Below are 22,824 nucleotides of genomic sequence, written 5' to 3'. Positions count from 1 at the left end.
ATCTTTTTTGATCAAAATATGAGCTATTCATTCAAACATGATTAGTTGAGAATTCATTTTTTTTTTGTTAAAAACTAAAATAATCAACTATTTAATCGAAAATTCCTGTATATTGCTGAAAATCCGTCTTTTGGATAGAATATTAATTTTTATGCTGACTTATTTATATTTTTCGTTCCAAATTTATGTCTTTGGTTGAAAATTAACATATGGATCGAAAATTGCTTTAAAAACTGCAAGGATTAGTTTGACAGTTCATGTATTTCGTTAAAAATTTATCTTTTCGGTTGAAAAATCATTTTTTTTAATCAGTTTTTTTGTTGAAAATTTTTGTTAACTGAAATTTTAACTATTATATTTATTATCAAAAATGTATCTTGTTTAATAGAAATGTAATCGTCTTGGTTGAAAATGTATCTGTTTTATTGAAAATATAACTGTTTCGTTAAAAATTTATTTTATTTGGTTGCAAAATTATTTTGTTAAAAATGTATCTGTTTTAGGTGAAAATTCCACTTTCTTCTTGGAAGTTCGTCTTTTTGGTCGAAAATTAATTAAATTAGTTGAACCTTCATATGATTGTTTAAAAATTCATTTCTTTGGTTGAAAATTTAAATATTTTCTGAAAAGTACGTGTTTTTTGTTGTTGCAAATTAAATTTTTTAACATTGTAACTATTGTATTTTTGGTCATGAATTTATTTTTTTTTAGTTGAAAATTTATGTATTTTGTGGAAAATTTGTCTTTTTTTAGTAAAAAATTCATTTTTTAGATAAAAATGAAATTTTTTAACTGAAAATGAAACTTGATTTTTTTATGACGTATTGTTGTTCTAAAGAAATAAGTTCCATGCCCTCTGGAAATTAGATTCTTTCAACATTTCTTGAATCTATATTTTCTAAATGAACTTAGATTCACTTTCGGTACAACTTAATTTTATTACAGCTCAAATTAGGCATCTTTTTTACTTTAAACTAGACCCTATTTCTAAAAGCAAATATTTTTTAGTGTGTTTAATTATAAACTTACATTTTTTAAATATATAAATGATTCATAAAAGTCATAATTGATTAAAGAGGTAAAAAAGTTTCTAGAAAGAGTTCGAAATTATGTCTTGCGTCATCTGGTCACATAAAACCGAAGGTGGGAGCGACATATCTGGGGCTTGTGTTTCCCGTATATTGATAACAATTATTATTTCATTTTTTCGAGGAAACTCTCTAATCGGTGAGAATTTTTGCCTGTAGTTGTTCTTATCTAGTGACAAAGCTAGAGACAACATTTACAAATGTTAAATTATCTGAACACTTGTCACAACTATAGTGATTACTAAATAACAATCATCGAAATATAATAAGTAAAAGTAACTTATCTCATTTCTGCTATTTTAAGTTACAATACACAATTAATTATAACAAGGTTAATGAACCATGATAGATACTATCTTAAAAAAATGGCCCGTTTTTTAAAATAATAATGTCCAACGATGTGACCAACGATTTAACATACATACAAGGCGATATTATGTTAATGTATATATTTTTTCATTTTGTTATAAGCAATTTAGCGAACAAAAGTAGTTTCCTCAGAAAGAATCATTTTTTCCGCTTTAGACTGTTATTTTTTGGAGGAAATGTAAGTTTAATAGGCCAGTTTTCACTGCAAAATATTTCCTTCTTTTTTTACAATCAACTATAAAAATATTGTACTGATGGCTCGGTATTGTAATAGACACCGACCAGAAAATAATTGTTTATTACTTAAACAATTTCAATTACAAAACTCATAATTTTGTCCGTTTTTTCTGGAAAGACTTCGATTTTTTTCCTCATAAAATCGGCTAAATTGTCTTGCTTATGACTCATCACTGTCACACAGCTCTGACGTGAAACAATTATTTCTTACTGTGTCAACCATTTACAATTAACAAATGCATGACTGTCTATTTTTACTGCAAAGGTTTCGTTCTTTCTGTAGAATTGACTAAAATTATCTTGCTTATCGTTTACTTTAATATATCTCAGATCTGTGACTGTTTTCCATTTTTTTAACCACGATTACGGAACTAGATAACTAACACTTTTCTCGAAAATTATTTGAAAATTAAAAAAGAAAGAAATATTTTTTTCTTTTTACGGGCCATTCACACTAAATTTTGATTTTCTCGGAACGGAATAATTTCATAGTATCAAACCTTTATAATTCTTATTCAGCGTTTCCATATCTCTATAGAATGTTTTTTGTCGTAAAATATAACAATTATTTTTTTAAATGCTGCCTAAAACCGATTTTCAAAACCTGTGATATTGTTTCCTAAAAGTTCTTTGACGATTTACTCCGAATTGGTTAACTTTTTTTAAACAAAGATTTTTTTCGAAGGTCCCTGTCTGTCTGTATGCAAGCACGATGACTTTCGAATGACTGATCAGATTGTATTGAGCTTTGTCACACGTTTTTAAGGCAAAAAAAAAGAATAAGTTTGTTAGTCGGACATTTTTGACAAATGAATATGGTTTTATCCAACCAAAATATTTTCTTTTTTTTTTAATAAAAAATTCCATTTTCCACTAAGACTATACGATATATGACAAAAATCTTAAGAAGCAAAATGCAAATGCAATGTACGAAAAAAATGAAGACAAAAGTTGTTTATTGTTGTTTAATATGACACGTAGTTTTTGTTTCATTTGTAAATAATAAAATCAAAAATCTAAAAAAAAATGGGGAAAAGACAGGAAATACGGAAAACAATGAATAGACAAAAGTTGTCTACCAAAAAAAGATCGACAAATTCGTTATAAATAATTTTTGGATAGGACGCGTAGTTGTATGGCTCTTTCAATTGATCCTAAAAAAGTATAATAAAACAAAATTACAAAATGGCGGCTATTTCCTAAAATTTCTGAAAGTGGTAAAATAAAACTGATTGGATGCCTTTTTCATAGTAGCAGAAAATTGTTTGATTGTTGGGAAAAATAAAGTTGGGGTTTTCCTGGAAATATTTTTTTTCATCACAAAATTATAATAAATTGATATAAATTACTTATCTTTAAGTAGCTTTCCGGGTTTTCTATTATCTGCATAACGAAACCCAATTTTATAGGAACAAATATTCCAAATTTAGAATTTTCTATTTGGTATTTTCCCCATTCTCGGAGTACACGACCGGTACCTCTAAATTATTTTCGAAACTGGATTCAAAGAACAAAGCGAGCGCCACATTTCCTGAGTCCTCAAAAATGCTATAAAGGAGAATTTAAGAATAATTTACTTTTATTAAATGAAATTCCACTTGATACTATAAAATTCTAACAAAAAATGGTTTTCATCATTAACTGTTACTTTTAAATTATTTTTGACAATAATTTCAATTTTAATCAAGTTTTTTTATAATTGAGGCCGTCACGACTGATCGTCATAAAATTGACATTTTTTCATTATTTTTTTATATTCTTTGAAATTATTGACACTAAAAGAAAATGCACTTTATTATTATTAGAATTCATTCTATATGTTAACAAGTTTCATTTATTTCAAAGTTTAATTAAAAAAGTCTCGGAAATTTTACTTTTTCTAAATTATAAGCTGAAAAGATATATATTTATCTTTGGATTTATTCATCTCGATCTATTTTACAATTTAAAAAAAGTATTTTTTTAGTTTTTAAATAATTCCAGTTTTTAAAATTTTATATTGAATGTGATGTTGCTCTTAATTTCCAAATTATGATTTAATTTAACGTTTTTAATAAAGGATAGTTGATAAAGTTTTAAGATTACACAAATAATTGTTAGTCTCCGACTAAACCAGGCTAAACATTCGCAACAAAAAATAGCCAACAAATTCTTTTGAAAATAATGTTAAGAATATTGAGTTCAAAAATGAAGTTAATAACTTATAATCATTAATCACGTTTAATGTCAAATTAAAATTTTTTATTTAAGAATGAATTAAAAATAGCCTATCCTGGTACAATTAAAATTATTACAACATTTCATGTTTTAATTTGTTCGAAAGAGTAAAATTTTTCATTGAGAATTTGTAGGTTCTGCCATCTGAACTTCAGAACAGAGCTAAAGTTTTAAAAGTAAATAAAACATTTAAAAACCTTAATTTTTCCATTAAATAAATAAATATTAAAAATTGATTTTTGATCAAATTGCAATTAAAATACACATTTCCAATCAAAACTGAGTTTTAGTTATTTTATCTACAGATGGTTGTAGAGTAGCATCTTTTTTCTGAACCCAGACATTTTTTGAACGTTCGAACATTTTTTATACATAAAATATCGGTCTCTAACTTTTAGAAATGCAAGAGCTGAAAATAATAAAAGATGTAAAAAAAATATATTTCAACTATCAATTCCATCGGCATCAGCCGGTAACGTTGTACACGAAAATACGAACCCTGGCGGCCACTAGACGTATTTTCGCGTACAACGTTACCGTCTGATGCCGATGGAATTTATAGTTGAAATATCCTTTTTTACATCTTTTATCATTAAACTTTGTACGTTAACGTAGTTTTCTTTCGGCGATTGCAGTTCTCAAAGTTTGAGACCGATATTTTATGTTTAAAAAAAGTTCGAACGTTCAAAAAATGTCGAGGTTTAGAAAAAAGATTAAATAATTTTCAGTGAAGTTCCTACTTCCTACCAAAATGCAGTACCTAAACGTACTTTATTGTACCAGAGATTTGTACTCTAATACATTTTCCAAAGTTTCAGCTCGATATTTTATTTACAAAAAAAGTTCTTAGGTTCAAAAAAATATTCAGTGAACTGATAAATTGAGGTCGATAATATAGGTATTTGGCTGTGTCAAATACCCTTAAGATAAGAACCTCATAACCCTAACCTAGATAAATTAAGATAAAAATACATCAGTTTTACATTTCAAGCATGACTTCTGACAATTTATCTAATCGACTTTTGCCACGTGTTACAAGAACGAAAGAATTGTAGTAAATTATTTATAATGATACCAAATGATATTATTCCATTTGAAGAAAAAAATGCATTGTGTTAAATATTTACTAGGTAGTGAATTTTTTAATGTGTAAAATCTGTATAGTATATGAATTATCTGCCAAAAACTTGAAGATGACATTTCATGTATCATGGACTTATATCATCTGTTTCCTGGTAAATATATATATTTTTTGTGTACAATATGACATAATTTATCTCGAACAATCCAAGAAATTAATCAATGTTATAAGTATTCTATATTCTTTATCGAAACATCGGACTCACTTAAAATTAAAAAAAAATAGTGTATATAGTGTCACGTATTTTTAAAAGTGTCAAAATATTGTCTAACATTTTTTATGTAATAAAAATAATCCTCAATGTTTATTTAAAATTGCATTCTTGAGTCTATAAATCATCGAAATTCCCATTTATCACATATTTTTTGAATTTTATTATTTGACTCGAAATCGAATTTTTTCCAAAATTCAACAATTTTTTGAAAAGTTGTATACTTTTGGTTGAACATTCAAATCTTTTGTTGAACATTCATCTTTTTCTGTTGATTTTGTACCTTTCTTAGTTAAAAATGCAACGGTCTCGTTAAAAATTAATGTTTCGCTTAAAAATTTTTTGTTTGTTTATTGATAAATTAAAATTTTTTGAATTAAAAAAAAAACACATTTTTTGTTGGAATATCAACTATTACATTTTTCGTTAAAAATTAGTCTTTTTAGATGGAAAATTGAACTCCTTGGTTAAAACTTGAACTACTTTTTTGAAAGATAACTTCTTCGTTGTTGAAAGTTAATAACCTCGAGTTCAAAATTCCACCGTTTTATACAAAATACGTCTCTCACAACTTGAAAACTCCACAATTTGGTATAAAATTCAACTGTTTTGTGGAAAATTAGTTTTTTTTTTAATTTGAAAATTCATTCCTTTCAATAAAAATTAAGCCGCACCATTTTTTATTAGAAATTGATCTTTTTCGTTTAAAAATGCAACTACATATTTAGTTAAGCAAATTTTTAAACGAACAAAATATAAACTAAAAAGGAATAAAATAAAATTTGGACTACCATCACATCCATTATTCAAAATATTTCATTAAAAACTTATACAATTGATTGAAAATTCTTATTTTATGGTAGAAAATTGAAGAATTTGTATAAAAAGGTATGTATATTGTTAAAACTTCATCTTTTCTTATAGAAAATTAATCCTTTTCGTTTAAAATTCGACTATTTGGTAGAAAATGTATTTATTTCGTTGACAATTCGAGTTTTGGTAAAAAATCAATTTTTTGTTAAAAATGCAACTGTATATGGTTGAAAATTAATCTGTTTTAGTTTAGGGCTCAAGCATTTTGTTGAAAATTCGTATTTTTAGTCATATATTCAACTGTTTCTTATTTAAAATAAAAATTTTTTGGTTTAAATATCAACCATAATATTTTTGGTGGAAAATTGATCTTTTTAAGTTGAAAATTCATGTATTTTCTTTCAAAATCGTCGTTTTCATTGAAAATTACTCCTCTTGGATTAAAAACTAACTATTTGGTGGAAAATATATGTATTTTGTTTGGTACAAAATTAATTGTTTTTATTACAAATTTAACTGTTTTGTGAAAAGTTTATGCAGTTCGTTAAGAAATCATATTTTTGGTCGAAAATGCAACTATTAAAAAATTGTGACTATAAAAAATGTGAGAAAATAGTCTCTTAGTTAATTTTTTCAAAATAGCATTATCCTTATCATATCATAAAATATTCTTAGAATTTTATTAATATTATTTTTTCTACATTACAGGATTTTTTTGGGATTAGTGTTTTTATTCCTTTGTTTTCTGGACATTTAAAAAGTTTAGGCGCGAGCCACTTTTTCATTGGTGCTGTTAGTTCTATTTATGCAGGATGTCAACTTTTAAGTGGTCCCATTATTGTAGGTACTTTGGCTTACATTTTATCAATATTTTATAGTATTTCTGTAATAATGATAAAAAAAATATTATTTTCAGGGGAGCTTAAGTGACAGACTGGGACGGCAGAATATTTTAATTTTCTGCCTTTCCGTAACTTCTGCCTGCTACTTTTTTATGGGAATAACTTATTCTTTTTACTTCATACTGTTTCTGAGAGCTACTTTAGGTATTTGATATTTATATTTTGTAAATGTATTATATCTACTCGAATTTCATAAATTTTACAAAATCGACATATTTGACCTCGTTTGAAATTTATAACTTTAAATTTTTCAAGTTTCTAGTAAATAATTTAATTTAAAAATGAAATCTTTTAAATTCTTAAGTTTAAAGTCGAAATTCAGCACTCTGAAATTTTAATGCTTTCTATTTGAAACAATGCAGACTGAAATTGTTTAGTTTTAAATATTTGATTTATGATTGATGTTTGTAAATAAAGTCAAACATTGCTAAAATTGAAGAAATGTCCTTTTTTATTTAAAAATTGTTTAAATTGACTAAAAGTGTTTAACTATGAATCTTTACAGATCTGATGAAAGATTATTATTTTTTATGAAAGATATGTTCAAATATGCAATTATGGTTTTGAACAATTTTAAAAAAATGGTTGAATTTGAATAAATTTCAAAATTGGAAACAGCTGTCTTGTAGAGTATGTTTTCCATGAAAAAATAAGCCCTTATTTATTGAAACTCAACCATTTTTTCAAAATTGGCAACAAAGAATAATAATAAAAAATCAGTTGAAAAAAACACTGTTAACATAATTTTTTTTGTAAGTTAAAATTGTTTTTATTAAAAAAACCATTTTTTTCTGAGATCTTATTTTTGTTTCCACAACTACCTTAATTTTAAACCAATCGAAAATTTGAAAATAAATGAAGACCTAAAATGGAAAATCTTTTATTTTATTTTAGAATGATTATTTAGCAATTGTTAGTTAGTAATTGAACTTAACATAAAAAAGTTGGAATCAAACTTGTTTATAAATGTATTTATATCGTGTGCTACGAAATTTAAGTTTGAAGTTATTGAACAGATTGTTCATCTAAAAATGTGTAAAATTCTCGGGTAAAAAATAAATTCACTGTTATTTTACTGTCATCTTTATAAAAAATTAATTCTCTTTTTTCTAGGGACATTTAAACACATCCAATCATTAAATCGCACAATAGTAGCCGACCATGTTTCAATCGAAGACCAAACCGTGGTTTTTGGACGATTGAATGCAATCGCAGGAATCAGTTTTACAATTGGTCCAGCGATTGGAGGACATTTTGCAGAACTCGAAAATGGGTTTTCCCATATCTGTTATTTCACGAGTGTCATTTTCGTCCTAAACATTGGTACGTATTTTCGTATTTCTATGTTAAGGGTGGCCGAAAAACGTCATTTTCTAAACTCCCAGAGTTTTATTATTAAAATTTCAAAAACTATTTTTTGTCGTCCTAATGTTCAAAAAAAAAAATTTGAATTTTTGACTAAACAAAATTAGTTTTTTCACAAATTACTTGAACTTTTAAGCAAATAGTAGAAGTTGTAACTAAAGGAAGTAAATCATTATATATAGATAATCGAACTTTCAAAAAAAAAAAAAAAACTTCAGTGAAAACCAATTGATTTTCCAACCTGAAAAGTTAAATTTTCAACAAAATAGATCAATTTTCTACCAAATAATTGAATTTCCTAACTAAAAAGATAAATTCTTAATACAAAAGATGATTTTTCAACCAAGAAATTTAATTTTCACAACAAAAAAACGACTTTTGAACTAATAAGATAAATTTTCAACCAAAAATGGAATGGTGAAATTTGCAACACAAGGGAATTTTTTCTTTAATTCTCTATAAAGTAGTCCATTTTCCCACCAAAGAGATGAATTTACAACTAAAATTATAAATATGCACGCAAGCAAATGATTTTTAACAAAGTAATTCAACTTCTAACAAAAAAAAGACCAATTTTCAACCAAAAACCTAAATTTTTTACAAAACAGATCAATTTTTAGCAATTTTAGCAACACATTTTTTTTTAATAAGAAAAATTTGGTTTCAAAGTCTAAATTTTTTAAGGAAAACGACCCTTTTTTGGTCGTATAACTCAATCTTCTATCGCTAAGATAAATTTTCCAAAAATTAATAAAGATTTTTTAGCCAAGAAGGAAGCAAAAGTTCGACCTGTAAATATAAGTTATCAACAAGAAAGTTCATTTTAAACAATCAATTACATTTTTAACAAACAAAAAAAGGGAATTTCAACCGAGAACAGTTGAATTTTCTGAAAAAGATGAATTTTCATACAAAAAAGTTGAATCCTCAACCAGTGAAGATTAATTTTGAACCAGAATTTTATTTTCAACCAGAAAAGATAAAATTTCAAACAAAATACGTAAATTATTAAACCGAAAAGACAAATTTTCAACAACAAAAAATACTTGGATTTTCAATGAGAAAAGATTTTATCCTATTTGCAACACCAAAGTATGAATTTTCAACACAAAAGCGAATTTTTCACTAAAATAGTTGAATTTTCAACCAAAAAGAACGTCTTATAACAAAATATTGGATTTTCTAGCCCAAAAAAATAAATTAAGAAAAAAATTGATATTTTAACAAGACAAATGCATTTTAAACCGAAAGGATCAAATATCAGCCAAAAGAGATGAATTTGGAAACCGGAAATAAGAAATTAAAAAAGAAGTTGAATTTGGAACCGGAGAAAATTTCATTTAAATATTCAAAAAAAAATGAAGATCAAATTTCTACTAAAAGAGATGAATTTTGAAATAGAAAAGACGAATTGAAAAAAAAGTTACATTTTCAACCAAAAATATGAATTTTCAACAACAACGTGAATTTTCTACCAAAATAGAATTTTTCGCCCAAAAGTAGACATTTTTAACGAAATAGTTGAATTTTAAACCAGAAACTGAAATTTCTACCAAAACAGTTGAATTTTAAATAAAAAAAGGCATTTTACACAAAAAAAGTTGAATTTTCAAACAAACAGTTGTATTTTCAACTAGAAAGGATCAAATGTCTAACAAAAAAGTGATGAATTTTGAAACCGAAAAGATTAATTAAAAAAAATTTATTTTTTAACCAGAGAAAATTTCAATTGAATTTTCAACACCAAAATATGAATTTTCAACCATAACAATTAAATTTTCTACTAAAATAGTTCAATTTCGAACCCGAAAACAGGCATTTTTAACCAAACAGTTATCAACTAACAAAATATCAAATTTCTACCAAAAGAGACGAATTTAAAAAAAATAGTTGAATTTTCAACGGCAAAATATGAATGTTCAACAAGAAGGTGAATTTTATACCAAAATAGTTGAATATTCAGTCCAAACATAGGAATTTTCAACGAAACAGTTGATTTTTTAACTAGAAGAGATCAAATTTGTACCAAAATAGTAGAATTTTTCACCCAAAAATCGAAATTTTCGACGAAATTGTTGAATTCTAAATCAAAAACTAAAATTTATACCAAAATAGTTTAATTTTGAATTTGAAGAAAGGTATTTTCAACAAAACAGCTGAATCGCCAAAAAATAGGTGTTTTTGACAATATTGTTGACTTTTTAGTAAAATAGTTGAATTTTTTATTAAAATATAAAATTTACTATAACAAAATTTTTTCAAAATTAAATCTTCCGAACCCAAAAAGAGAAAATTTTCTAAAATAGTTGAATTTTCAAACCGTCTTTTTTTCAACTAGAAAGGATCAAATTTCTACAAAAAAAGATGAATTTTGAAACGAAAAGATTAATTTAAAAAAAAAAAGTTGATTTTTTAACCAGAGTAGAATTCAATTGAATTTTCAAAACCAAAATATAAATTTTCAACCAAAATAGTTGAATTTTCTACTAAAATAGTTCAATGTCGATCCCAAAAATAGGAGTTTTTAACAAAACAGTTGAATCTGCAATCAAAGAGTTGCATTTTTAACTAAAAACTATCAAATTTCTACCAAAAGAGATGATTTTTCAAAAAAAATAGTTGAATTTTCAACGGAAAAATATAAATGTTCAACAGGAAGGTGAATTTTCTACCAAAATAGTTGAATATTCAGTCCAAAAATAGGAATTGTCAACGAAACAGTTGAATTTTTAACCAGAAGAGATCAAATTTATAACAAAATAGATGAATTTTCAACCAAAAAGAACGTCTTATAACAAAGTATTTGATTTTCTAGCCTAAAAAGAGAAATTAAGAAAAAAAAAGTTGAATTTTCAACAAGGCAAATGCATTTTAAACAAAAAAGATCAAATATCTACCAAGAGATAAATTTGGAAACCGGAAATAAGACATTTTCACACAAAAAAAGTTGAATTCGCAACCAGAGAAGATTTCAGTTGAATTTTCAGCACTAAAATATGAATTCTCATTAAAAAATTGAATATCAAATTTGTACTAAGAGATGAATTTTGAAATAGAAAATACGAATTTAAAAAAAGTTAAATTTTCAAGCAAAAATACAAATTTTCGACGAAATTGTTGAATTTTAAACCAAAAACTGAAATTTCTACCAAAATAGTTGAATTTTGAATTGAAAAAAGGCATTTTCAACAAAACGGCTGAATCGTCAACCAAAAAACTGTGCTTTTAACAATATTGTTGACTTTTTAGGAAAAAAGTTAAATTTTCTATTAAAATAGTTAATCTTCTAACCCAAAAAAAAAGAAAATTTCAAAAAATAGTTGAATTTTCAAACAAACAGTTGTTTTTTCAACTAGAAATGGTCAAATGTCTACAAAAAAAATGAATTTTGAAATCGAAAACATTAATTTAAAAAAAAAGTTGATTTTTTAACAGAGAAGATTTCAATTGAATTTTCAACCAAAATAGTTAAATTTGCAATCAAAGAGTTGCATTTTTAATTAGAAAATATAAAATTTCTACCAAGAGACGAATTTTAAAAAAAATAGTTGAATTTTCTACGAGAAAATAGAAATTTTCAACGAGAAGGTGAATTTTCTACCAAAATAGTTAAATATTCAGTCCAAAAATAGAAATTTTCAACCAGAAGATATCAAATTTCTACAAAGAGATGAATTTTCAACCAAAAAGAACGTCTTATAACAAAGTATTTGATTTTCTAGCCTAAAAAGAGAAATGAAGAAAAAAAGTTGAATTTTCAACAAGACAAATGCATGTTAAACAAAGAAGATCAAATATTTACCAAAAGAGATAAATTTGGAACCTGGAAATAAGAAATTTTCACACAAAAAAAGTTGAATTTCTAACGGCAAAATATAAATGTTGAACGAGAAGGTGAATTTTCTACCAAAATAGTTGAATATTCAGTCCAAAAATAGAAATTTTCACTTTTTTCAAATTTCTACAAAAAGAGATGAATTTTAAATCCCAAAAGACGAATAAAAAAAAATATAATTTTTACTTTGCAACCAGAGAAAATTTCAGGTGAATGTTTAACACCAAAATATGAATTTTCAACAAAAAGGTGAACTTTCTACTAAAATAGTTGAATTCTCAAAAAGAGGAGGATTTTTTAAACAAATTTATTGACTTTTTAACAAAATATTAATTATTAAACCGAAAGGATGAATTTTCAAAACAATATTTAAATTTTTAACCAGAGAAGGTTTTACTTGGAAGTTCAACCCCAGAATATGAATTTTCAACAGAAAGGTACAATATTTCTATAAAAAAAAAAATGAATTTTCAACTGCAAATATAATATTCAGGAGAAGGCAACTAAAAAAATAAATAAATAGAAATACAAGGAAAATAAATTACTAACAAGAATATTATGTCCGTGAATCTTCTATAACCGTAATAAAATAATTTCAAATTAAAATTGATCAATCTTGAAAGTTATTTAAAGCATTTCCTATATAAATTCTCTTTTTGCCATTTTTTTCTTCAAAATACCTGACTTTTCCTCACCAATAAAAAATCCCTGACTCACGACCACCTTTTGTGTCATTTTTTTTTAATTCAATACTCTCTAATTCCAGTGATATCGTACCTCTACCTCGAGGATCCACCAAAAGAGAAAAAAGCCTCCAAATTAAAAAATGTAGATCTGTCCACCTTAGTAAAAAGTATTCCAAAAAATCTCATCGCAGCACTTTACGGACTTGCGAGTATAAACTGGCCCATCTTCTGGGATATATTTCTCATGAAGTTCGTAACTGCAATGGCAAAGGACTCCTTCATCAATAATTATTCCATCAAGGTTCGAGAGAGGTTTCAAGTCTCGCCAAAATCGGTCGGATACAGTTTGGCCCTTCAGGGATTTTCTGCAGCAGTTGCAGGTCTCTCGATGGGATACATAAATAAATTGCTGTACAAAGAAAAGGTAGATTATGAAAGACACAGTACAAGAATTCACATTTTTGTCACCTTCATATATTTAGCTTTACTCTGCACGAGCCAAGTGCAGTTTTTCGTACTTTTTGGAATGGTCCTGACATTTTTCAGTATGATTCTCAGAGTCAAAGAAACTGAAATGTTATTTCAGAGATGTCCACCGTCTCAAAGAGGTTCTTTAGTGGGAATGGGAACTAGTATTACAAACATTGCTAGAATGCTGGCTCCTCTAATTGTGGGAATTGCCGAAGACCTTTACGGAGTAAGTAGTGGGATTACGTTAGCCATAATTATGTCAATTATTGCGATTTTTGTGTCGATTAAAGTCAACAATTCAATGGCTGTGATGGCAAAAAATGACTGACTAATGTTAAAATTATTAAGTACACTGCCTGTATTTATATTTTAATAAACATTTATTTTTTATATTCTAAGTTTTTCTCACTGAAGGAAACATCACTCATATATTATGTTTAGCAAGTATATTATACTCTTTTTTACTTAAAAATGAATAGCGTCTTGGAATTTCAGAGAGAATAAATTGATTCTGCATTTACAAACGTTATTGCTCTCGTGGGTAAATTCTGTTAGGTGTTTTTGGACTTTAGTTCTTTGAACTTTTTTTCGCTGGCTTCCATGGCTTCCAGCTTCTTCAAATTTTCTGCTCGAGCGTGCTCTTCGAAAAATTTCTTCAATTCATCACGACTCTCTTGAGTTTCGGCATGGAGCATTTCCTTGCGCACATTAATAACAAACTCCTCGAAATTTTCTGGTTGGTTAAAGTAGTGGAAACAGGCTACAGGGAAAGCCATGTAGAGGAACATTCTTGCAACTTCCAACTGCCAGCTTCCCATTTTGGAAAATCTGAAAGGCAAAAGCACTCTTAAATTTCACGAAAAACTTGAAATTTTAGCGAGTCTGCACAAAATACAGATGTCAGAGCCCAAAATGCTCTCAAACCAGGTTACATAAGGTGATTTTTCACGGAAATATGGAACTTACTTAATTTTAATATAATAGACTTAATTTAGATACCATATTATTGAGATTGAAATCGAAATATATTGCATTTTTAAATGGATAAGACAAATTAGCAACTAGCAATGATTGTTCAGTTAACAAAGAAAAAAATCAACTAAATTATGGAATTTTCAAACCAAAAAGGCGATTTTTTAACCCGAAAATATGAGTTTTCAACAAACAAGATAATTTTCAATATAATAGTTAAATTTTCACCCGAAAACATAAATTCTGAATAAAAGAATTGAGATTGTATAAAGCAGTTCAATTTTCAACCAAACATGATAAGTTTTTAATAAATCAGTTAAATTTTCAAGAAAAAAAATCGATTCTAAAACAAAAACATAATAGAAGACTTTTAAATAAAAAAAATTATCTTTCAACCAAAGAAGATGACTTCGATCAAAGATGAATTTTGAGTCCAAAAGGACGAATTTCCTATACTAAAAAACGAATGTTAAAAAAAAAAAGATTTTCGACTAAAAAAGATTATTTGAACATAATAGTCCAATTTTTAACAAAATAATTATATTTTAAACCAACAAAGATAAAATCTGCAAAAAAATATAATAGTAAATTTTTCTATTATAGAGGACGAACTTTCGACCAAAAAATATTACTTTTTTTAACGATGATTACATAAAAAGACTAATTTCCTATTCGAAAAGACGATTGCTCAACCAAACAGTGAATTTGTAAGATAATAATTTTAAATTCAACAAAATAATTAAATTTTTAATCACAAGTGATGAATTATGAACTAAAAATATAACTGTAGACTTTCGAACAAGAAAAAAAAGCCCGAAAAAATTAATTTTGAAAAAAAATTTATTTTTAACAAAAAAAAATACTTTCCTACCAAACAATATGAATTTTTTATTTAAAAGGATGAATTTTCTATCTAAAAACAATAACGATAAAAAAATTTAGAATTTTCAATAAAATAATTAAATTTTCAACGAAGTGATGAATTCTAAATAAAAAAAATGATTAATAACTTTTATTTATATAAATTTGATTAATTATATCATTTACTCTATACCAATTAAAAGGAATTAACTTCCAATTTAAAAAAAAATTTCAATCCAACATAATAGTTACATTTTTAACGAAATAATGATATTTTAAACAAAGATATGAATTCTGAAACAAAAATATAATAGTAGTCTTTTTAATTAAAAAGAATTAACTTTTAACCCAAAAATATAAAATTCCCACAAAAAGATGAATTTTCAACTAAATAAGATGACTTTTTAACAAAAATATATAAGTGAAATTTTCTATTAAAAAAAAATGATCTTTGATTTAAAAAAGGTGACTTTTTTATCTATGATGAATATTAAATAAAAGACGAAATTTTCTATAAAAAAACTAACTTTTTAACAAAATAGTAAAATTTTCGACCCCACCAGATGAATTCTAAACCAAAAATATAATAGTAGTATTTTCAATAATAAAAATTAACTTTCAATTTAAAAATATTAGTTTTCTACAAAAAAAGATGAATCTTCAATCCAAAAGGATGGATTTTATATTTTAAAAGAAGACAAAACAGTTGAATTTTCGAACACGCGAGATGAACTTTGAACCAAAAATATAATAGTAGTATTTCCAATTAAAAAGAATTTAATTGCAATCGAAAAATATGTGTTTTCTACAAACAAACAAAAATGAATTTTCAATTCAAAAGGACGATTTTTTAATGGAAAAAGATAAAATTTCAACCAAACAGTTGAATTTTCGATAAAATAATTTAAATTTTAAGTAAGAGATATATTCTGAACCATAAATATAATAGACTTTTCAATTAGAAACAGTTGAATTTTTGAAGATAGTTCATTTTTTAAGAAAATAGTTTGATTTTCAACAAAAAAATTAAATTTTCAACCGTAAATGCTGAATTCGGAACAAAAAAAAACAGAAAAGTTGAATTTTCAAAACAAAATTTATTTTTAACCAGAAGATAACTTTCTTACCAAAAGAAATGAATTTTTAATTTTAAAGGATGAATTTTATATTCCAAAAGAATTTTTTTTCAAGTTGAATTTTTAACCCAAAGAGATGATTTTTCAACAACATAGTTGAATTTTTAATCAAATAATTCAATTTTTAACGAAAAGCGATGAATTCTGAAATAAGAACATAATACTAAACCTATAAAAAATGAATGTTAAAAAAGATTTTCAAATAAAAAATATGATTTGAACATAATAGTTCAATTTTTAACAAAATAATTATATTTTAAACCAAAAGAGATGACTTCTAAAACAAAAATATAATGGTAGACTTTTCTCTTAAAAAGAATGAACCTTTGACCAAAAAACATGACTTTTTTAACAATGATTAGTTCAAAAAGACTAATTTTTTAATCCAAAAAGACGACTGTTTAACCAAACAGCTGAATTGTTGAAGAGAGATAGATGATTTTTTTAAATAGTTTAATTTTCAATAAAATATTTAAATTTTCAACCGTAAATGATGAATTCCGAAATAACACCAGAAAAGTTGAATTCCGAAATAAAACCAGAAAAGTTGAATTTTGAAATCAAAATTTATTTTCAACCAAAAGATAACTTTCCTACCAAAAGAATAAAATTTTTAATTCTAAAGGACGAATTTTATATGCAAAAAGAATGCTAAAAAAAGTGGAATTCTCAACCAAAAGAGATGATTTAAAGAAAAATAGTTAAATTTTTAATAAAATAATTCAATTTTCAACGATGATGAATTCTTAAATAAAAACATAATACTAAACCTATCCAAAAATGAATGTTAAAAAATATTTTTAACAAAAAAAATGACTTAAATATAGCAGTTAATTTTTTAACGAAATAATGATATTTTAAACAAAAAGAGATGAATTCTGAAACAAAAAAAGAATAGTAGTCTTTTTAATTAAAAAGAATGAACTTTTAACCAAAAAATATTAGTTTTTTACAGAAAGATGAATTTCCATTGGAAAAGACGAATTTCGCATCCAAAAGATGAATGCTCAAAAAAACGGTTGAATCTTCGACCTGATAAGATGACTTTTTAACAAAATAGTTTAATTTTCAACAAAATAATTACATTTTCAATCAAGAGATGAATTCTGAACGAAATTTATAACAATAGACTTACAAACAAAGAAGAAACCGAGAAAAAGTTAAATTTTCAACAAAAAACGTTTATTTTTAACCAATAAAGATGACTTTTCTACCAAAAAAACTGAATTTCCACGTGGATTTGCATTTTAATAAGGCAAAAAATATTTCATGTACAGGAAAAAGGATGCAACTAACTGTTGTGATGAGATCCCTGTTCACGATGCATATCCTATTTGCCTTTTCGGGAAATTAAAAACTTTTTTCTGGCAGTCTTCATTTTTAAATTAAAAAAAAAAAATTTTTGCGGATTTAAAGAATTTAATCCGTTTTTGGCTATAAAATAAGTCATAATTTTACTCCTTTTTGTTCATTAAGATATTCTTTCTGCATTAAATGTATTTCCTACTTTTATAACATTTTTCATCCATCGTTATTTTCTTTCACCCAGGAAGTTTTCCGTACAAGTAAGATTTTAATTTATAAATATCAGCGAATGTTAAAAAAATTAAGATCCTTTTCGAAACTCATACTTTTTAATAAATTTTAATATTAATATACTCGTGTCCCTTTCTGACAAACAGTTTCAATTTCAAATTGAAAATGTACACAAATAAATAAGTAATTTAAAAAGTAGCACCTTGAAAAATTACAAACTACGCCTTTTAAATGTCACAAGTTCAGTTAAAAATACCTTAAAAAGAATTTAATTATTAACGTTGAGAATTAAACAGTTTTTAAAAATGTAGGTAATTTTTTTTAACTTAAGTCTTTAAAACAAGAGAGCTGTAAATCTTCAAAATTATAAATCACTTTTGAGTCACACGAAAGTTCGATAAGAATATACAACTTTCTGAAATTTAATTTTTTTCCTCCAAACAAATAACTTCTGGACAGCTAATATGTAATAAAATATAGATTTCACTTGGCTATAAAACAATAATAACAAATATACTGAGGAAATCAAGGCAAATGTAACAACATGAGTGTCAGACAAAAACTCTATTCAAAGATTTTATATTTGTAATGACTATTATGTATTATTGTAATATGTACTCACCTCAATAAAAATAAAATTAGAATAATCAACAATCGCCACTATGAATTAATTCTGAGTTTTGGAATTGCCAGAAAATCGAATTTTCTTTCCTTGTTTTTCTTTTCCTTTCTTTACCTTTTAGGTTATGTTCGTTCTAATTGTCACATCTAGCGGTTTTTTGCATAACTAGGAGAACTAAAATGACCGCTTTGGGCGCCGAATTTCAAATACTATATTCCGTGAAATTCAAAATTTAATAAATGAAAATGAGCTTTTTTTATACAAATGGATAATGAAAGTTTATAGTTTATTCATAAAACAAAGTACAAATAGAAGCCATTCAGTTTATAAAGAAAAAATGTAATATTTTAATTACTTATCAATTTTTCTTGTTAATAGTTGAATTTTCAACTTATAACGATAAATTTTGAACCAAAAATGAAACAGTTCAAATTTCAACGAAAACGATGAATTTGCAAATGAGAAAATTAATTTTCTACTAGAAATACAAATAAAATACATAAATTTCCAACTGAATAGTTCAAGTTTTAATTAAGGAAAGTGCATTTAAAAAAATGTACTTTTCAACAAAAATGTTAAATTTTCAACGAAAAATATTAATTATTAGCCAAAAATGGAATAATTACATTTTTATATACAAAACTTGAATTTTCCACAAAGAGTTCAATTTTCAAGCAAAAATGAAACAGTTACATTTTGCCTCAAAAACGAATGTTCAACACAATAGTATGGTTCTCCAACAAAGAAATTAATTTTTTACTAAGATAACGAATTTTCAATAACAAAAATGAATTTTTGAAATAAGTTTTTTACGAATTAGTTGAATTTTTAACCGGTAAGATGAATTTTCTAGAAAAACTTTTCAACTAGAAGGAAATGAATAAGCAACAAAAAATAGAGTTATTTAAATTCAATTTTCAACCAAAGAAATGAATTTTTAGGCAAGAAGATAACATTTTTAACAGAAAAAAAATAAATTTTTAGCAACAAATGCAATAGTTAAAATTTTTAGTCAAAACAAATTTTTTCGACTAAATAAAAATCATTTTCAACCAATGAAATGGATTTTCAACCAAGAAGATTAATTTGCCACTAAAAAAGATTAATTTTCATGCACATGATTACATTGGCAACTAAATAAGATATATTTTTACTTAAATTTAAATGAAATTAAATCTAATTTAAATAAAAATTCAAGTTTAATTGCAGGTAGAAACTAATTTTTAACCACGAAAAAAACAACATTTTTTCAACAAATAATTCAATTTCCAACAAAAGAAATGAGCTTTCAACTGAGAAAGATCAATTTTCGACACAAAGATTAAATAATTAAACATTCAGTTAAGAACATTTATTTTCAACCAAAAAATATGAAGTTTCCACAAAATGGATATAGAAGAAAGAATAAAAAGTATAAAGAATAATAATATACCAAAAAATACACTTTCATCAAAATACATGATTTTGCAACCATATAGTTGAACTTGCAACTAAAAAAGATACATTTTTCACCAAATGAAAAACGAATATTCAAAGAAATATTAAAATTTTCTTCTAAAGAAATTATTTATTCAACCAAAAACATTAATTTTTAACTAACAAAAGATTCATTTTCTACCAAGAGATAAATTCTAAAAAAAAAACATAATTATCAATCACGTGGTTGATTTTTCAACCAAAGGGATGAATTTCCAACAAACAAATGATTTTTTATCCAAGTAGTTTATCTTTCAACGAATTTATAACAAATCAGTTAGTGTTCCATTTTAGGTGTCTTTCACTCTAATTACACTATTCACCATACACAATAATATATCGATATTGCGAAACTGTATAATTTATTTACAAAAAAACTTCCTATGGGAAATATAGTATCAAAAGGGAAACTTAGGTCTCTTATGTAATAATAATAGGTATGATAATTAATAAAAATTCGAATACTTGATGAAATTTTCATTTTATATTTCTCTTTTTCGCTGTAATATATGTACAAATTTATTATTATATTGAACAATTTTAAAAATGAGTAATATAAATAATAAAGGTTGAGTTTCAGGCGATGAATGAAGACTAGGTGTGTGGAATGCTAGAGGAGTGAATGATCTAAGATGGGAGAATTTCTAGGAACCATGCAAGTAAGGAAACTATATATTTTATGCGTACCTGAAACAAAAAAAGGGATGCGATATTAGAAAATTAAAAAAATAGAAAATTGGGTATTAAAAGGTGGACTGGAAATGTGTTCAGGAGTAGATAGTTAATCACATGGGAGCCAAAGGGGTCGGTTTGATTATGAATGAAAGAGCAAGACAGTATCTCGGAGATCATGATTTTGTATCTCCCAGATTGTTGAGGGTTAGAATGAAAGTATGAAACAGAAGATTATTTATCATAGCGTTGTACGCCCCAGCTTATAGTGATATGAGAGAAGTAAAAGAGGCCTTCTGAGACCCTTTAGATGATACAATATTTACTTGCAAGAATTGTGAAAATATCATTCTGCCAGGAGATATGAATGGATGGGTGGGCATCCAACATTAGGATGCAAAAAGGATACTAGGTAATTTTGGGGATCCAAGAACAAATGATAACAGTTACAGATTGGTAAGCTTATGCTTCGAAAAGAGCTTATTTATTACAAATACTTTGTTTATGCATAAAATATTCCACATGCACACCTGGTGTAAAGCAAATAGCCGTAGTATAATTTACTTTGTTGTTGAGGATGAAAGCCTAAGAGAGCTAGTGAAAGATACGAGGGTCATGAGGGTTCCTGAATGCAATACTGATAATTACCTTCTGGTCTCGAACATAAATCTAGGTCATGAATGGAGAAGAAATGAACCAAGAAAACGAAACTAATACGAATCAAGATTTAGAATTTACAGAAAAAAGAAGCGCCAATAGATTTTCAGTATAAGATAAACGAACGGATAAAAGATGCAACTTGGAAGTTCGTAATAGACAATAAAAATATAGAGAGCGCATCGGATAGGATCGAGGATGTCATTTTACGAAGTGCGACTGAAGTGTGTGGTATTGTAGTTGCAGGAAGAATGTCTGGTGATGCATGGTGGAATGATGAATTTCAGACAGCCGCTCAAGAAAAGAAAAAAAAACGGATAAAAGAAGGTTGAAAATCAGAGGCAGTATAGCGACGAGGAGAGAATAGACTTAAAAATCATTACAGGCATAAAAATAGGAAAGTTAAACTACTAATCAATGAAAATAAAGATAAACCCAGAACAGAATAATAAAATAAAATGCAGATGAAGCTATAGGAAACCACAAATGAGATATAAAACCAGATGTGTTAGAAAACCCAATTGAGAAAGTCTTTGCCACTGAGGTTAGGGAATTTAAAAATGGTAAGATTGCTGGTGTAGGTAGTATTAACGCTGAAATGCTTAAATACGATGTCGAGTACCTACTTCACAGATTGTGCGAATTGATAAATTTATGTATCGAAATGGGCACCGTCAGTAAAATACAGTCAAACTCGGAAATAACGCCCTCGGACATTTCTCTTCCAAAAATTTACGCCGCGACGCACGTAGGAGTAAAAGGAGCGGCAGGTAGCGTTCGATGTTCATTCAGGCTCGAACCGACAAAAGCGTTTTCATCAGGAGCGACACTCTCTCGAAGTTTTCCCCACCAGCGTTAAACCCAAAACCGGCAGTCTCTGAGTTTCATTGTATATTCAGAAATACTTCTTCGTAGGATAATGAAAACAACAGAAGAAAGTATATGGGAAGTTCAAACTGGATTTATGCCAGGAAGATCATTTTGGGATCAAATATTTAGCTTAAGACAGATCACAGAAAAAAGTTCGAAAGTAAGGAAAAAAGTTTTCTGTGCATTTGTTGATAAAAAAAAGCGTTCGACAAGGTGGATAGAAGTAAACTTTGGGAAGTTCTGAAAGAATACGGATTTAATGGATGGCTCCTACAAGCAATAAAAACAATCGCTACTGGTTGCAAAGCGTGTGTAGGGTTAAATGGGGAACTGAGTGATTGGTTTGATATTATGCAATATATTAGTCAAAGTTGTGTTATGCCCTCATTGGTGTTTATTATATTCATGGACAAGTGTCAATCGTGATAATCCTCAAAGAACTTGGTATAGAGAAGGCACCATAGTTGACATATGTGAAATAAATTCTTTAAGATGGTTTGGACATGTTGAGAGAATGAAAGATAAACGACTAACGAAACACGTGTATCAAGGTAAAGTACATGTTAGTGTGCCCAGAGGCAGACCGTTGAAAGAATGGTTAGGATGTGTAAAGAAAACCCTAATTCGAAGATAAATCTAAAAATCTATGCCCCTCCCTTCATTACCACCATCTTCACCGAGTGAGTC

The 22,824-nt window shown here is 26.4% G+C and overlaps 3 protein-coding genes across 3 annotated transcripts in view; 1 reads left to right on the top strand and 2 right to left on the bottom strand.

Annotated features, from left to right (window-relative positions):
• The first annotated feature begins 4,758 nt into the window (after nt 1–4,758).
• On the top strand, nt 4,759–13,726 carry LOC117178976 (major facilitator superfamily domain-containing protein 9-like). The gene is made up of 5 exons (XM_033370572.1): nt 4,759–5,146; nt 6,785–6,916; nt 6,993–7,122; nt 8,092–8,301; nt 12,945–13,726. The coding sequence occupies exons 1-5, from the start codon at nt 5,057–5,059 to the stop codon at nt 13,661–13,663; spliced, it is 1,281 nt and encodes a 426-aa protein (XP_033226463.1). The 5' UTR covers nt 4,759–5,056; the 3' UTR covers nt 13,664–13,726.
• On the bottom strand, nt 13,701–18,599 carry LOC117178977 (protein PET100 homolog, mitochondrial). Its single transcript, XM_033370573.1, has 2 exons — nt 18,463–18,599; nt 13,701–14,163 (listed from the first exon to the last, which is right to left on the bottom strand). The coding sequence occupies exon 2, from the start codon at nt 14,151–14,153 to the stop codon at nt 13,887–13,889; it is 267 nt and encodes an 88-aa protein (XP_033226464.1). The 5' UTR covers nt 14,154–14,163; nt 18,463–18,599; the 3' UTR covers nt 13,701–13,886.
• Nucleotides 18,600–20,427: 1,828 nt separating this feature from the next.
• Nucleotides 20,428–22,824, bottom strand: part of LOC117178352 (laccase-1) — a 56,968-nt gene continuing 54,571 nt past the window's right edge. The window contains exon 10 of the mRNA XM_033369780.1: nt 20,428–20,625. Coding sequence (XP_033225671.1) covers nt 20,566–20,625 — 60 coding nt within the window. The 3' untranslated portion in view covers nt 20,428–20,565. The remainder of the gene's footprint in view (nt 20,626–22,824) is intronic.

Source organism: Belonocnema kinseyi, chromosome 8 (assembly GCF_010883055.1).
Source record: "Belonocnema kinseyi isolate 2016_QV_RU_SX_M_011 chromosome 8, B_treatae_v1, whole genome shotgun sequence".
In the NCBI taxonomy this organism is placed as follows: Eukaryota; Metazoa; Arthropoda; class Insecta; order Hymenoptera; family Cynipidae; genus Belonocnema; species Belonocnema kinseyi.
The sequence above is the reverse complement of the archived record's forward strand: the minus strand, read 5'-3'. Positions and strand labels throughout refer to the sequence as shown.

Coding starts and splice junctions, on each gene's coding strand:
- LOC117178976 (XM_033370572.1), top strand. CDS start 5,057: ATGTGTAAAATCTGTATAGTATATGAATTATCTGCCAAAAACTTGAAG. Junction 5,147..6,784: donor CTTATATCATCTGTTTCCTG/GTAAATATATAT, acceptor TCTACATTACAG/GATTTTTTTGGGATTAGTGT. Junction 6,917..6,992: donor TTTTAAGTGGTCCCATTATT/GTAGGTACTTTG, acceptor TATTATTTTCAG/GGGAGCTTAAGTGACAGACT.
- LOC117178977 (XM_033370573.1), bottom strand. CDS start 14,153: ATGGGAAGCTGGCAGTTGGAAGTTGCAAGAATGTTCCTCTACATGGCT.